Source organism: Marmota marmota, unplaced genomic scaffold (genome assembly GCF_001458135.2).
Source record: "Marmota marmota marmota unplaced genomic scaffold, marMar, whole genome shotgun sequence".
Taxonomy (NCBI): Eukaryota; Metazoa; Chordata; class Mammalia; order Rodentia; family Sciuridae; genus Marmota; species Marmota marmota.
In genome coordinates this window covers 37390225-37406669 of record NW_025999842.1, presented here as the reverse complement: position 1 = coordinate 37406669, position 16445 = coordinate 37390225, and the positions used below count along the sequence as shown (strand labels likewise).

The window sequence follows — 16445 nt, the reverse complement described above, 5'->3', positions numbered from 1 at the left end:
CGAGCCTGAGGCCCGCGCGGAATAAACTCGGGGACCTGAGACCGCCGCCTCTTCACCCAAGGCCTCCACGCGGGTCTGACCGCCCTGCTCCCNCTATCTCGGCTCGGAGATGGAGAGCGGGCGAAGTTGAGGAGCCCCCCACCCACGCTGCGCTTTTCCTGACAGAGGTGCGCTGCCCCCTCCAGGGGGTGTCCGCCAGCTTCTCTGCCCCAGGTGTGCGCGGGACATCCTCTACCCCCCGGGACTCAAAAACTTCACCTCAAGTCCAAAGAGTGGGTTGCGAGGGCGGTGCCCGGGGCTGGACTCAGGGTCTCTGAGCAGGGGGAGCTGTCCTGACGGCTCGCCAGGCCGTCGGAGGGCGGAGACCCGCTGGAAACTTTATCATGATTCGCATAATTACTATGTTTTACTGTTTTCTCTCCCCGCAGGCGCTGCAGCCAGCGGTGTGTCACGCGTGCTTGTTTGCAAAGGGAGCCGCCCCGGGGAGAAGATTCGGAGGAGAGTTGTTTCCCCTGGGGAGACCTGCAGCCCAGCGGAGCGGTTCGGGCGGCCTGGATGCGCAGGACCCAGCCCCGCAGCCGCTGACGCCCGGCAGCGGCGAAGTTTGGCTGCTGACCCGCTCGGCGCCGGGCCACTGGACAGACGGCCGCCCGGCGGCCGCGGCGACGGCAGCGATGCCCGTGGGGGGCCTGTTGCCGCTCTTCAGCAGTCCCGCGGGCGGCGGTCTGGGCGGCGGTCTGGGTGGGGGGCTCGGCGGCGGCGGCAGCAGGAAGGGGTCCGGCCCCTCCGCCTTCCGCCTGACGGAGAAGTTCGTGCTGCTTCTGGTGTTCAGCGCCTTCATCACTCTCTGCTTCGGGGCAATATTCTTCCTTCCCGACTCCTCCAAGCTGCTCAGTGGAGTCCTGTTCCACTCCAGCCCCGCCTTGCAGCCGGCCGCCGACCACAAGCCTGGGCCCGGGGCGCGCGCCGAGGACTCAAAGGAGGGGCTACCCCGGCTCCGGGAGGAGGGCGCGCCCGGGAATCCCGCGGCCGCCCTGGAGGACAACTTGGCCAGGATCCGCGAAAACCACGAGCGGGCTCTCAGGGAAGCCAAAGAGACCCTGCAGAAGCTGCCAGAGGAGATCCAAAGAGACATCCTGCTGGAGAAGGAGAAGGTAGCCCAGGACCAGCTGCGTGACAAGGATCCTTTCAGAGGGTTGCCGGAGGTGGACTTTGTGCCTCCCATTGGAGTGGAGAACCGGGAGCCTGCGGATGAAGCTATCCGTGAGAAGAGGGCAAAGATCGTAGAGGTGAGTGCATCATGTCATAATCCCTCCCAGTTGGCTGTTTTTCTGGGAGAAATGGCAAATCTTTGAAACTCTGAAAACTGCAACATTACCCTGTAGTGGGAGATGGAGGTTTTCCTCTTCCACCAGGTGTTATGTCAAAGGTTCTTTCATTTTCCTTTTTTTAGTTTTATAGTAGACGTAGCTAATTACGATATATGCTGAATCCCATTGCTTTTAACTTGCATGCTGTGGTGAACTTAAGCCATATGAAGTTGGTGTTAATACATCGGCTGGTGATAGACAAACCTCTACTGGCTGTATACATTTAGTAGTTTGGGTACAGTACAGTGAAGGTACTTTACAGCCCCCCCCCCCAATATGGCTTGGAAGTGGCTTTAAAGTGAAGCTTGCCAGTAAACTAAAGCATCATTCAACCAGGATGTAAAAGTACTAGCAGCAAGCCAGAGCTCCTTAGCGTTCAGTCATATGGCCCCATTCTGCCAGGTGGCATTTTGTGTGTACTTACAAAGTCAAAAGGTGAAACTGGAGAACTTCCCATCATAGGAGGTATACTATTGTTTACTTTTCAAAAAAATGAAAATTTAGCCAGTCTACTAACTGTATTTCTAGTGCATAGTCAGAAATAGGGTATTCCATGTGAAGCAACAGGTTTGCTTCATAACAGCACAATAATAACAAACTTAATCTGGGACAAACATAGACTTTGATAAATCCTCTGTAATTTCTTTATGTAATTTGTAGTTAGAACTCATAACATGTGATTAGTTCATGAGCAGCTTAAAGCTTAAGGAGACCTTAAACATCATTTCAGGCTGTCATTGCAGTGATGAAAGTTTAAGAGTCCAGAGCTCAAGAATCAGTTAGTGATTAGGTAGGGAATTGAATTAGAACCCTGGGACTTCTTCCCAATCACCTGTCACCAGGATGTCTATGGTCTTGCTCCCTTCCAGAGTTGCTGCTCTATGTGAAAGGATGCCAGCCTAGGTTTTACTGAGAATTAAGAGCTGTAGGAACCATATTTAAAGCATGTCATCCCAAATCTTGAGCAGTTTTCTAAAATACATTATGAATGGAGGTAATATTTTTGCCATTTTGAAAAATGATACATAGTGTCTGTGAAAATAAATTTTGTGTTTTGATATTGGGTCAGTAATCAGGAAAGGAAGTTTCCTGGTCCCATTTTCAGAGAGGAAACAGAATTTTGAGGTGGTAAAGATGAAGGTTAAGTGGCTGCAGAATAGAGGCTGATAGATTGTCACAGCATTTTTACTTTAACATAAGACTAGATGAATCTGGGTAAGCTGTAGTTAAGCAAGTTAAAGTGAATTTGGGTCCTTTTCAGTTTACCCTAGGAAGAGTTCCTTTATCCTCTGCCCTGCACATAGCTTTCTTCAGTAATGCTTCAGCCTCCTGCTTCTTTGAGACTCCTGCTCAGGCACAGAACCAAGACCTGGGGGGGGGGGGTGTGGATTCTACTCTCCTTAACTACTCTCTAGCAGTTTCCCTTTTCCTTGAAATCCTGTCAGTATCACCAAACCAGGAGGGTGAAACAAAGCTCTGCCTCTTTCCAAACATCCTGCTATCCTCATCTTCCAGGTTCCGTAAAAATATCCAACCCAAACCATGGGAAAGCAACCCTAAATGATATTTATATGCTTGTTCCCTTTAAACTCGAAGAAAGCAACCTGTGCATTTCATGCCTGTAGTTCATATGAGCTGCCAGTTAGCACACATCACAGTTTTCTGAGTAAGATTTTAAATACCAAAGATGTACAGGTATAAAAAGCTGTTGTTACTGACCAGTAGTGATTAAAAGTGCTTTTACAGCAGAAGCAGTGATACAATAGTAGTCCATTCAGGTTAACAGTACGTGTATCTATTTCTATTGGATCACTTCATATATATCTCTAAATCCAAAGTTCTTAATTTACCATGTTAAGGAAATTTATGTAGTCTCTGTTGAAAGTGTGGTGCCAACATCTTAGCACCAAAATGTGTTGAAATTGCCCAGTCTTGCAAAAAGTTGTAGAGTTCAGTGTGTTCTTTAAAATTCCATGTTGTGAAAACCCAAAATAGGCAGCATAATTAGTTGCAGTGGTTGGTCAAAGGCCAATGGGAGTAAAATGGATTATGTTTTTCATCAGATTAGTTCAAGCAGATGTAGTCCTTTGTTTAAAAAAAAAAAAAAAAGTAATGCATGCTGCTCTAAAAGAATTTGGTGAGTGAGTGGTTTTAGGAGGAAAAAGTGGTTGCCCATTGTAAGTAAAGCACTAGACTTCATACAAGTAAGATTTGGTTTCATTTACTCCTCTGGGCTTCTTGTAATGAACCAATGAATCTTTGCTTTGGTTTTGTTCTTGTTCCTGTGCTTTCTAGATCTTTTTTTAATACTGACATTCTTTATCATACCTGACTGTACCAAAATTTTTATAGTTAAAATTTAGAAAATATAAGTAGGCCTAACATGTTGGGTCTTGGGCTGTAACTTAAGTCAAACTCTTATAAATGTGGCTTGAAGGCAGTTAATACTGTTTTTCATAATGCTAATACAGTTGTGTTATTGGTCCCACAGTAACTTTTTAACAGATTTGTGTTTTAGGGGAGATACTTAACTTCAAATTGGACATTGCCTAGTGCCCTTTCCAAAAAAGATGTTAAGTGACTTCCACTACTAATTTGATGGATGGTAAATCTTTGATGTAATATTTCAAATTAAAATTATGATTTTCCTGGACTTGCCCCTGTGAAAATTCTGTCAATACTCTGTAAATGCATTTACTCTGGAATTTCCCTGAAATTCATAATGTGTACAAAATTCCTATTTATTTTCATGAATTGGATCTTCTTGAAATTATGCTCAAGTTGCCCTTAGCTTTAAAAAGCAGTGTTAGAATAATGAAGCTGGAAGCTAAAATAGCACCATGGAATTTTTAGAAAAATAGTCCATTTTCCCCTTTACTTCACCCCTTTTTAAAAATCAGGAAGTATTCTTAGCTTTTTTTGTAGTGGTAGGGAGGTAGGTAGAGGGGTTCTACACAATGAGCTTGCCCTGTCCTTTAAGATTAGAACCCTAATCCAATTTGGAAGGTGAATATTTTATTTTTCCACTTCCTGCAAGTATGAGGATTTCTCAGTAATAGATACTGAAGACAAATTGTCCCTTCTTAAACTGGAGTCCCCACCAACATAAGAGGCAGGTGGGGCTTGTGCAGGTTGTCATCCTTCTATCAAATAAGGCTTTAGGATCCGTCAGTTCTTGGGACACAGATATCTGCTCAGTTTTTCAAAAGAGCCTTTTTAAAATTATTATTATTATTAATCCATTCTTGTATAATCATAAATTTAAGGAAAATTTCCATATTGGTGGTGACTGGTTAAAACATTTTTATTATATTTTACACTAATCTTGTATGTATAGCCTTGGGAAAAGTATATCATTTATATGAACTATTAGCCATGAACGCTTTTGGTAGAGATCAGATGTGGCAGTAATCTCAGCAGACTAAAACAAAAGAGAACACTCTTTATTTTCTTTTATTTTTTACAGTAATGAAGATTAAACTCAGAGCCTTGCACATTCTAGGCAAGTGTTCTGCCACTGAGCTACATTTCTACCCCAGTTTTACTTAGGTTGCTGGTATAGGTAGTTCTGGTATGGAAAATATTAATTACAAAGTAATAAAAGTGACAGATTGAAGACCTGACCTGAGGGGTTTAGACACCCTTGGGTGCTTCCTTTGAAACTGCTCCCTGCTCTGGGACACACAACATACTGAACAGAGGCCATTGTGAGACTGATCCATTCAGGGGCTCTTCCCCAGACCAGAGAGGACATGGAGTGTTTCTAAAGGTTTCTCTCTTCAACAAGTAAATGAGTCAGTTAAGATTTCCACAGTGTAAGTACCAGAGTAGATGCTGACTGTTGAACATCAATATACAAAATTAAGAAAAGATTGTCAGTGGGTACTTAATTATGTTCAGCTATAAGTTATTGATAATTTCTTCAACAGGAGTATTCTGCCTTCCTGTTAATAGGCAACGAAGATTCACATAAAAGTTCTACATATAGGATTTAGAACTTAGAATTATGAAAGGAGATTGAAAAACATGCATTTTCAAATCAATGTATCATTTCTTTATGACCTAATAAATTGAACTGTGTTGAGAAATTGAGTCTAGTATTTTATATATAAAAAATTCCTTTGTATGAGATCTGATTTTTTAGAATTCATTGTAGAACTTACATAAATTAGATTATTCATAAACTATAGTAGTACAAATAAATATTTCATCAAACTATGGTAGCCTGCATTCTTTGTTAAAGTAAGCTTTGAGTATATGTCTCAAGGTCAGAGGGAGGAATACAGATCTGTGTGAGGAATTAAGGGTAAGTATATCAGGGAATCAGTATTGCACAGGAACCTGCTTATACGTCCTAGCCTAATAGAGTACCTGCAGCCCTTTAATTTCTCTGTACCCTACAAAATCATGAACATATGTGTTTGTGAAAGATGAATTTAGACTTGTCAAAATAAGAGTAACCATTGTGGACTCCAGAAATAGTGTAATAGGTTTGGCAAAATGGTCTTCCTCTAAGTAGATAAAAATGATAAATAAGAAATCTGTTTAGGGAAGAGTTTCCTTGTTTGAGGAAAATAAGTCTTGACTTTTCCCTCAGCGTTCTTAGCCTACAGCTCTGCTTGGTGTTTCGTAATTGAATTACCTGTATCCACTCTCCCCACCCACATCTGTTGAAAGGCCCTTTGCACAAACTATAAAAATTGTTTTTTTCTGTTACCATCAATATGCCATAAAGTAGTGACTTTGAATCTCATATTTTTGAAAACTAAACATATGCTCTAAGTCATACAGTACTATACGTGAGTGAGACCTTAGAGACAACTCATTCATTTTATCGTACATGCAACCAAGACACCAAGAATGTTCTGGAAATCACATCACCAGTTAGTGGCAGAGTTAAAAATTCAAAGTCCAATCCTCAGTAAGTTTTGCTCACTATCCCCTGCACAACTTGACTACTAAATAAAACTCTAAAGAAGTATGTTAATTACCCATATTTATTATTTGCAGAACCTAATGTAGAGTATGAAACATGTGCAGTATAATTCTACAATATTGTAGATTTGGTCTCATCTTAGTTTTTTAAGTTTTTAAAATCATACCAATGGAATGATGGGGAAGACTTGTTGTTTTTAAAGCCACCCAGAGAAAGTTTGATATGGTTTTTTCTCTTTATAATAGTCTCTGCAGGAAGTAGAGGCATTTGTAATTATTCAATTGAACATTCTTTTTGAAGAGAAGTGGGGAGGAAGAAAGAGAGAAAGGAAGAAAGAAAGAGTTGCAGCATATAAGAAAGGCATGTGTAGGTACCCAGAGAAGAAGGGTGTGATGACTTGGGGGAATTCTTTCAAACTACAAATATCTGTGCTCTTCTGATGTTGCGCTATGGATAATAAAAAAGTGACAGCTAACCTGAAAGCACGCTATTTAAAAGAAAAGTGATTTGGAAAATAAAAATACTCTTAAGGATAATAAATAAATAAATAAATAAATGGCATACATTTAAAAACCACACCAATCTATGGGTCATTCTCTCTACTCAAGTAAGTTCTGAAGAGTCTCCATTTGGGTGCCTTTTCTTATCTGCTCCATCCATTTGCAGAGATGTGGTTAGAAGGGTGGATTCTTTACTCAGATTACCTGGGTCTGTATCTATCTGCCTCTTCCTCTCACTAACTTGTGACCTTCAGCGAATTGCTTCATCTCTCAGAGCTTCAGTTTCCTCACTGGAAAAACAGAGTTAATAATAGTGCCTATTTGGTTGGATCCTAAGGCTTAAAAATTTGATCCTCCACAATAAAGCACTTAGAATGGTATCAGGCATACAGGGATGGTTACTGGTCAACACCTAAGGCCATCAAGCCATGATTGCATTGTTCCAGATACTGCCTAATAAGTGAGAAAAGTGGGTAATGAAGTTTTAAAAGGCTATCAAAAAAACAGTTAAAATTATTTTTCTCAAAGCTTAAAGAGATATGTTTTCAGTTCAACTAAAGAATCTCTTCATTCCCCTAAAACTTTAGGTATCCTTAAAATGATACCCACTGCATATATTTTTTCAGCTTCTGTACTTCAAAATTTATGTGCAAAAATTAAGTTGTCTCTTTCTCACAGTCGAACGTGCTTGTTCCTGAAGTGCCATCTTCTCAGAGTAGTCACAGTTGAGTTATCCCCTTAAGCACTGAAATTATTCCTCAAAAAAATAGAGAGATGGAAAACAGTGAATTTGAATCTGTTTTGTTTTTGGAAGAATATTTTTAAGAAGTGGGATGAAAATTGTTTTAGACTGAGCAAAACTTATAATAATTGTGATAAATCTTATTACCAGGGTTTAGTTCGTCACCCAGTAGTTAAATGTTGCATAAATCAATTATATTTCATAGCCTAAAGGGTTTGGCTTTTTAAAGGAATTTCATGTTGAATTTAGGTGTATTAACCTTTCAAGCCCAGAAGGATCTCAGCACTCATCCTACATATACACAGTAGGGGGCTGCTAAAGTGTATGTCCCTGAGGTCATCCCAGAGTACCAAGGACAGAGCAGAGAACTGCTGCTGCAGTGACCAGGCCCCATCAGCCTGTGATCTCCTGGATTCTTAATGAGAGGTTGTGCTTTGGAGACTGGTCAGGCTGGGCCCTCCCTTCTCATCTAGGAATGGCAGCTTTGCTGAGAACATCCTAAAGGGATGGAATAGCTTTGCTTGAGAAGGTACTGCCTGAGAGAACAGTATTGGCTAATTCCTTCCTCTGAGGAATGTGGCCAGGCTGCCCCACCCCCAGGGAGTCCTGATAAAGACTTCTGTGATCATTAAGTACTTGAAAGAAAACCAAATGAGATTAAGGTTTAAGAGCCTTTAAGAGTCACAGCCCTCATTTTTGTCATGAATGCTCTGGCAGTTGCTTTAGGTACATCAGAGCCCAGCAGTCCTGCACATAATCCAGAAGAGAGATAATAAAATTAAAAAGTACAAGTAGCTTCTGTATTTATTTGACTTTGGTAACTAGAATGGCTCCCTCACGCTCATCTTTTGTCAGTCCATTAGTCTCCCTGGCTCTTAAACTTATCAAAATCCCAGTCCTTGATTTGCTCTACTGCTTTCTGATCACTATTATTCTACATCCTCCATACAGGTGACACTCAGACCAGCCTCAAATGACATTTTTCAGGTACTTACCTGTGGGACACCTGCGTCTATTCCCTTGTATGGGGGAGTTCAGTGAGAACTTGGTATGAGAGAGGGCGTGGAAAAGAGAATGAAACCTGACGGCCTCCAAGTTCTGATTGGGTGGTTTAATAAGGTAGCACATTACACCCTAAAACAATACTTGCTGCAGCACTAGTGAGGAAGTCAGTTTGCATATGCTAGGAGTCTGTGGGAAGGGTGTGGTGGTAATTGATGTAAGTAGGCCTATGAGTGACTAGTTGAGAAAGGGAACTCATACCATCCCATCCAAAGACCAACGGAGCTATTGCTGGAGTCTCCAGTTCTGCCAAATCCTTCTTATTGAATGGCATTTTCAGAGTGCCTTGAAGAGCAAGTGATCCTTCTAAGAGACAAGAGAGTCTCAGAGATAAAGGCTAACCCACACTGGAGGTGGCAGTCCAACTTCCCTGAGCTGAGGTTTTAGGACGTGCTTGACCCTAGTTTCTCTTTCATAGGAATGAATATATATATATATATATATATATATATATATATATATATATACACACACACACACACACACACACACACACACATACACACACACACACAAGCTGGAGCTAGTAAAAGATGTGTGTGTGTGTGTGTGTGTGTGTTTATTTTTATCAGGGCATAAGCAAAAAGGACAGACCTGTGGAAATGTTATAGTAGGACAGGGAAGTGTACCCAGTCTCATTTCCAACTGCCTGAAATTTCTCCCTTTCTTGGATGTATGACTTCTTGAAGGCTGTTCTTAATGGAATATCATTAACGATGCTCAGTAGAAATTATTGTACAGGAGATTTGTTATGGCAAGGGAGAAAAATAGGTTTGTAGAATGAGAAACTATCTTTCTTTGTGTCTTTTCATTGTAAACAAGTGTCTCCTTTGGAAAGAAAAGTTTAAAAACACACAGGAATAGAAAAAAGAAAAATAATCCTTCATACTCCTATCTGTTGCAGAAGGGTCAATTCTCCCCTCTCCTGCCCAATGTTAATTTTTTTTTCCCACAGTTAGGACCACACTGTAGACACATTTTTGTTTTGTTTTGCAGTGTTGGGTATTGGACCCAGGCCTTGCGCATGCTAGACAAGCACTCTACCACTGCATTGTAACTCCAGACCTCATCTTCTTTTAATATGTGATTTGATTTGATTTTAGGTACCATTGAACTCAGGGGCATTCTACCACTGAGCTACATCCCCAGCCCTCTTTTGTATTTTATTTAGAGACAGGGTCTCACTGAGTTGCTTAGTGCCTTGCTTTTGTTGAAGCTGGCTTTGAAATTGCAATCCTCCTACCTCAGCCTCCCGAGCTGCTGTGATTATACACATGCACGGACATGCCCAGATGGATGATATGTCATTTTATGATAGCATAACATATCAAAATGTTCCTACTGTAACCATTTCCTTGGACCTGAGCATTTAGCTTATTTCCTTTTTTTGTTTGTTTGTTTGTTTTTAAATTTAAAAAATGCCAAGATAAATGCCTTTGTCTAGAAAGTTTATCTCACTTCTCATTGCTCCCCATCCCTATAAGTAGAATTTTTCTCCCTTAAGTTTCTAGAAGGGGAAAATGAATGGACCAAAAATTTTAGTACTTTTTTTTTTTTTTTGTACTGGGGCATTGAACTCAGGGGCATTCGACCGCTGAGCCACATCCCCAGTCCTGTTTTTGTATTTTATTTAGAGACAGGGTCTCACTGAGTTGCTTAGTGCCTTGCTTTTGCTGAGGCTGGCTTCGAACACGCAATCCTCCTTTCTTAGCCTCCTAAGCTGCTGGGACTACAGGTGTGCGCCACCATGCCCAGTGTTTTTAATACATTTTGATGGATAACTTTCCAAAACTGTGAAATAATGAATGTAATCTATTGAATCTTTATAAATTTTATAGGTGATGAAACAGTGTCTTATATTTTTAATTTGCCTTTGATTAACATTTGTCCTGTGTTGGTTGACTAGCTGCACTTCCTTGTTGTGAGTTGTATAGAACAAGGAAGTTTTTACAGGAGCAGGATTGGGACAAAGGCAAAACTTGGAAGCCTCAGGGGTTCAGATACCAGAGGAGATGAATCTGGCAAGCTGGCTGAAGGGATGTGATCTTCTAGGGCAGTAAAGTCCTGAAGGACTGAAGGACTCCAGTTTTAGTAATTAAAAAAAAAAAAAAAAAATTGCAACAAATTTACTTCTTCCCCGAGTTAGACACTTAGGCTAGGAAGTACTTCTGTTGATAGGAGATCTTACCCAACAGTTTGGGATACTCCACTTTCCCTCACTGAGACCCAGTTTCACTGAGCTCATCTGCTTTTTGAATTACTGGGATTTTTTCACCAGAGACCAGATTAGCCTCTGGAGATCTGTGGAAAGCAGAATGGTCTTCCTCTGTTATGACGATTTTCTAGAATTTTAAGATCATAGTTGAAGATAAGAAATAGTACAAACAAAATTTCAAAAATAATTTTAATGACAGAAAATGATGAGTTCTTTTTTTGGTTTTCTTTTTGTATTGGGGATTGAACCAAGGTGTGCTGTACCACTGAGCTTTTACCCACAGCCCTTTAAAAAAAAATTTTTTTTTTGAGGTTGGATCTTGCTAAGTTGCTTAGGGCCTAAGCTGCCAATGTACGGTTGTACATTCTTAAAAAGTTAAATTCTTTTAAAAAATGAACCAATAAAATACCATTCATAACATTTTATAACAATGTATATTCTTATGTTTGAATCAGCAGTCAGCTCTTTTATATGTTAGAGACCTTCGGTGTTTTAAATAAGTTAAATATACATTTTTGTCTAAGGCATGCTATATCTAAATAACAAAAAAGCATGATGTTTTTTGTTTGGGTGAAATTTGGGCCTAGTGTATTTGTTGTTTGGTTTTGGTGGGGGTTTTGTTTGTTTGTTAGCTAATTCCTTGAAGTTCAGTGCTTTTAGTAATGATTTTTAGGATTTTTAGTTAAGAGTTGCATATTTCAAAATGTGTTTGTTTGTATTCTGACCTCAGTTATTTTGTGAAACTCTGACACCAGAACTATTTAAATTTGGCTTTGAGGCCATGTTAACATGATGAATAATGATGGACATAAGTGAACTATATTATTTTTGTAAATTGTGGCTTGAGATGATAGTAATTTTAGAATATAAGATGCTGATCTCTGAGGCATGTTATTTCTGTAGTCAACTGGCAGTGTTGAATATTATATCTAGTCATCTACAGGTTTTCAGCTCATAATTAGAATGCCCGAGCAGTCCATATTGTGATTTAAGGGGTTATTAGCTCAAGTCAGCAACTTTATAAGGAATTCTTATTAAGACTTATAAAGGGAACTTTATGTAGTAAAAAGGGGATTTTATAATTGACATGTATTTAAATAGATTGTATACATTCATTCATGTTAAGTACTTGGCTAGTCTTCATCCTCCTGGGATTACTTAACCTAGAATGCCTAATGAAGAACTCAGTAGCTTTAAAAGGGGAGGGGTGGATTTGAGGAGCATGAAAAATGAAGATGATTTATTAACTACTGTTGAAAGCTGCATTAGCAGTTAGAGTGAATAAAAATTATGATTTATTAAGTATTCTATCAGTGTTAAGATAAAGCCACACTGTAGGTTAGAAGTACTTGCTTTTTCCTCTCACTCCAAAAACATAGAATTTCTGTGGCATAGCTCTTTATTGTCGTTGATCTGTTCCAGAACTATCATACTGGGGTTGAGGAACCTTCCCTACTTATCATATGTCCTCCAGGTCAGCTAGCTCTGGTCCTTGCCCATAAGAGGACCCGGTAAATATTTGATAAATGAATATGTTTAAACACACACACAGGCAGGAGTTACTCAGGTTTAGTTTGAGTGCCTTCTAAGTAATTACACATTCCTAAAGGGTGTCCACCCATCTTTGAACTCTTTTCCCCACAGTATGCATGAGCTGCAAGGTGTTGTCTTTGGAGGAGTCTTCATTTTTTATTTTATTTTTTAGAGCAGTGTCAAAAGTCTAAGTATATGATCTAGTGAATAAAGAGACTAATGAATGTAGAAAAATGACCATTTTTAGCTTTAAAGCTATTTTTTAAAATATTTATTTGTAGATGGACACAATACCTTTGTTTTTTTTGTTTATTTTTATGTGGTTCCAGGGATCAAACCTAGTGCCTCATGTGTGCTAGGCAAACTCTCTAGCACTGAGCTACAACCCCGGCCCAGTTTTAAATCTATTTTTAAGAATGATTTTTATAAAATAAAAATGGTATTTGTTTCTTACATGACTTGTAAACTGTCTGTGAAAGTGGATCATAAAAAATCTTTTGAGTAAATGTAATATTGCTGAAATGAATGTAGATAATTGTGAGATTTCTTTAAAGGTCAACACTTACTTAAATAAAATTAAAAAAAAAATCTCTGTTTTTCTGTTGAAAAGTCAGTCTGCCTTATATTTACACCCAGCACTTTGTTTTTCAGGTATGTGATTTTAAAATTAGACTTCTCATCCATTTCTGTTCATTATTTTCTAGAGTTGTGGCTATATTTTATATTTGCTATCATTTTTCGTATCTTTCCATTTTATACATTATACACCTAATTCAAATGTTGGGTTTTCTTTTTCTTTTCACTTTCCCATTCTAGCTAAAGTTTTTGAGAAAATAGTGTTTTAATAAGTAATGCTTATAGTCCCACACAGATTAAAAAGTCATAGGTTAGGTATTATTTTCTACTAGAGAATTCAGAATTTCATGAACATGTTCTTTTGTAAGAAGAGGTGACTTTTTTTTTAAAGAGAGAGAAGAGAGAGAAAGAATTTTTAAATATTTATTTTTCAGTTTTTGGTGGACACAACATCTTTATTTTATTTTATTTTTATGTGGTGCTGAGGATCGAACCCAGCGCCCCGTGCATGCCAGGTGAGCGCATTACCGCTTGAGCCACATCCCCAGCCCCCAAAAGAAGAGGTGACATTTTGATAGAGAGAAAAAACCTTGATCTTCTGTTTCCCCAGTTTGTATCTCCTGAAAAATGCTCTCTCATAAATTATTACATGGTAGAAGTTCTGTGTATTTTATAAATTTGTAAATGGTCCCCTTTCTAATCCATTCTGTAGATTACTATTAAATTAATCTTCCTAAAATACCATGTCTCTTGTTGTTATCCAAGGAGAGTTTCAGTGGTCCTTCATTTCCTGTAATGTATCCATTGAATCTGACGTTCTTAAGAATCCATCCCCTGGAGGGTATGTAAGAACATAGATTACAGGGCTCTGTCCCCAGAGTTTCTTACTCAGTAGGTATGGGTAGACCCCAGAATTTGCATTTTTAACATGTTCCCAGGTAATGCGGATGCCAACAGTGACTTCACTTCAAAGAACATTACTCTAGAAGTTACAGCTCTCTAGCTTAGCATCCATTGTCTTCTCAACATCTGTCTCCATTTGTTTCTCAATCATATCTCCTCTAATGCACAGTGAAGGATTCTGTTCTTTCATTAACTTTGCATATTCTCCAAAACAGGATTTCACCCTGTTTTCTTTGTTGATCTCACTTGCTCAAAATCTATGTTCCCATCAAGCCCTTTCTACATTCTCAACCTTTACTGAGTTTTCCCTTCTCCAAATCCCCATGTCATTTATTCTTTCTGTCTTTGGACATGCTCTTGATAATTTCACAAGCATGTTACCTTCCTACTAATTTCAGACTCGTTAAACACCTTTTCCTATCCCATAAATTCATGGCCCATAATTTGATAATAGAAAATGACTCATCTTAAATGTAACCAAAATGAAGGAACAACTTAAGTATATAACCAAAATTCTTCACAACCTGGTTAGATTGTGAGGCAATATGCCAGAGAGGAAACACTTCTGAGTTTCCCTATCCACACCTGTGAAATGAGGCTACTAATTCTCTTTTGCGGAATTGTTATAAGCATTAAAATAGAAATGTATGTGACTGTCTGGGCACAATGTCTGGCATGTGGCATTATTCAGTAAATAACATTTATTAGTAACTGAGGATTAGTGGAAGTAATAAGCTTGGACTTTTATTAAGAAAAAGCCTTGGTAAGTAAATTGGATTCAGGAAGTTATTTCCAGGAAAGAAGAGGAAGTTTTGCTGTAGTATCACTGTGTTGACCAATAGCTTATATTTTCCATCGTTGCTTTCCCTTCTTAGCTGCTGTTGCCAAAATCCTTGCTTCCTGTGGCAGGAAAGTAAGCATTATTTGCCTTGTTTCCATTGTTTTGCCACCAAAGTGATGCTCCTCTTTAGGAAAACCTTAGAGAGGGTGTGGAATGGAGCAGTTTCTTACTGATTCATCAGTGTCCAGTTTCCTCTGACTTCCCGGCCCCGTGTCACACTCTGATCTGGGAGCAGGAAAGAAAGCTGGGGTGAAGAGTGAAATCAGGAGAAAAACATTCAGAGCATCAGAAGAAATATTTTGTGAACTGAGAAGAGGAAAGTGTTTCAGCTATGTGTATAAATTTAGCTCAATAATTAGGCATATAGTGCTTTCCACAGCCTTTCTTATAATATTCGTTGATTATTAGAACTGCCACAGCTGTAACTATATTGGCAGCAGACATTCCTAGTGCATATAAGCAAGAATTGAAGAGTGAAATGGAAAAATTGAATTAATAATTTGTTTTTGGTTTTAATCTGCTTTTTATTAACTTTGTAGTTTATGCCTGGGGGATTAGATTTGGAAACACATCACCAACGAATGTTCTAAAAGTTTACTTCCCTTTATTGGAACTGTGTACTCAAAAAGACAGTCTGAGGAACATTTTGCCTGCTTTTTGTGTTAACATCAGAAATGATATTTAAGTTCTTTGTATTCAACCTCAAATAATAGAAAACTTTAAATCCATAACATTGTTAATTTTCAGTTATTTGTTGTTAGAATTCAAGGAAGGACTTACTTAATAAAAACCGAGTGATATAAAAAGGCAAAGATATTCTCTGATGATAGACACAAGGGTATTTTTGTCTCCATTTTTCCTAGCTTTTAAAAACTCCCTTAGATCTGTGTTTTTCAATCTTAGAATTTTGAACTTGCTTGCCTTCAGCAGCAGCAAAAATTTTAAAAATTAAAATAAAAGGATCTATATCTCTTTCTTTCCTATGCCCTGTTAAATGTTTCAAAAAAATGATCGAAAGCCATTATAATCTTATAAATTTAGGAAAGCGTTTTATCCCATGGTAAAGTGAACTGAAATACAGTGATTTAAAATGAGATGCCTAAGGGAAGTAGGGAAGGGCAGCGCTGTTCATGTCTTCCTTTCTTAATGCTTCTTTAACGTAGTCCTATTAGAATATGTCTGAGAGTCTGGGAATTCTGTGTATTACTTCTGTGGTGGTAGTTCTCCACCCACCTGTGATCTTGAGAATTACACTCTAGTTTTTCCTAAGGCAGACACCCTAATATTTGGACATTTAGTAGCAATGTCTTTGAGGATTAGGAAGCTTAGCAAACTGTAATTCCAGGCACCTTGTCTGAGAAAACCAGATGAAATTCCTCATTAGGAAAACTACTGCGGGTGTGTGTATTCCTGATAGATGAAAGTTTTGATTTAAATTCTCTACTTTTGGCTGATGTGGCAATAGAGGCTTAGGATTTTAGCCACATTGTCACAGGTAATCAGGTGTTAGTTTTAGCTTTTGTAATCTAGTAGTAGCTTGTACTTTACTGATAATATTATACTTTCCCTAAACTGTTAATCACCTTCTATCCCTTCCTGTTTTATCTTGGAGAGAGAAAATGTTAATGCCACAGCAAAAGAGTAGCAGAAGTGGGATCATACACGTTGCATGTGTCAGATTACGAGTCACCTTAGAAATCATGAATTGATTATGGTTATCAACTGGGACTGAGCAACACTGTCCTTTCCTGGAAACTCCAGGGTGGG

At 38.9% G+C, this 16445-nt stretch overlaps 1 protein-coding gene across 3 annotated transcripts in view; it reads left to right on the top strand.

Moving 5' to 3' along the window:
* The window catches only part of Man1a1 (mannosidase alpha class 1A member 1), a 171947-nt gene that overhangs the window by 585 nt on the left and 154917 nt on the right, over positions 1-16445 (top strand). Inside the window, exons 1-2 of one of the 3 annotated variants that reach the window (XM_048795787.1) lie at positions 86-213; positions 429-1289. In XM_048795787.1, coding sequence (XP_048651744.1) covers positions 675-1289 — 615 coding nt within the window. In that variant the 5' untranslated portion in view covers positions 86-213; positions 429-674. Of the gene's footprint in view, positions 1-85; positions 214-428; positions 1290-16445 lie in introns of those variants that run through there. The other 2 variants (XM_048795765.1, XM_015500769.2) reach the window with 2 other exon arrangements.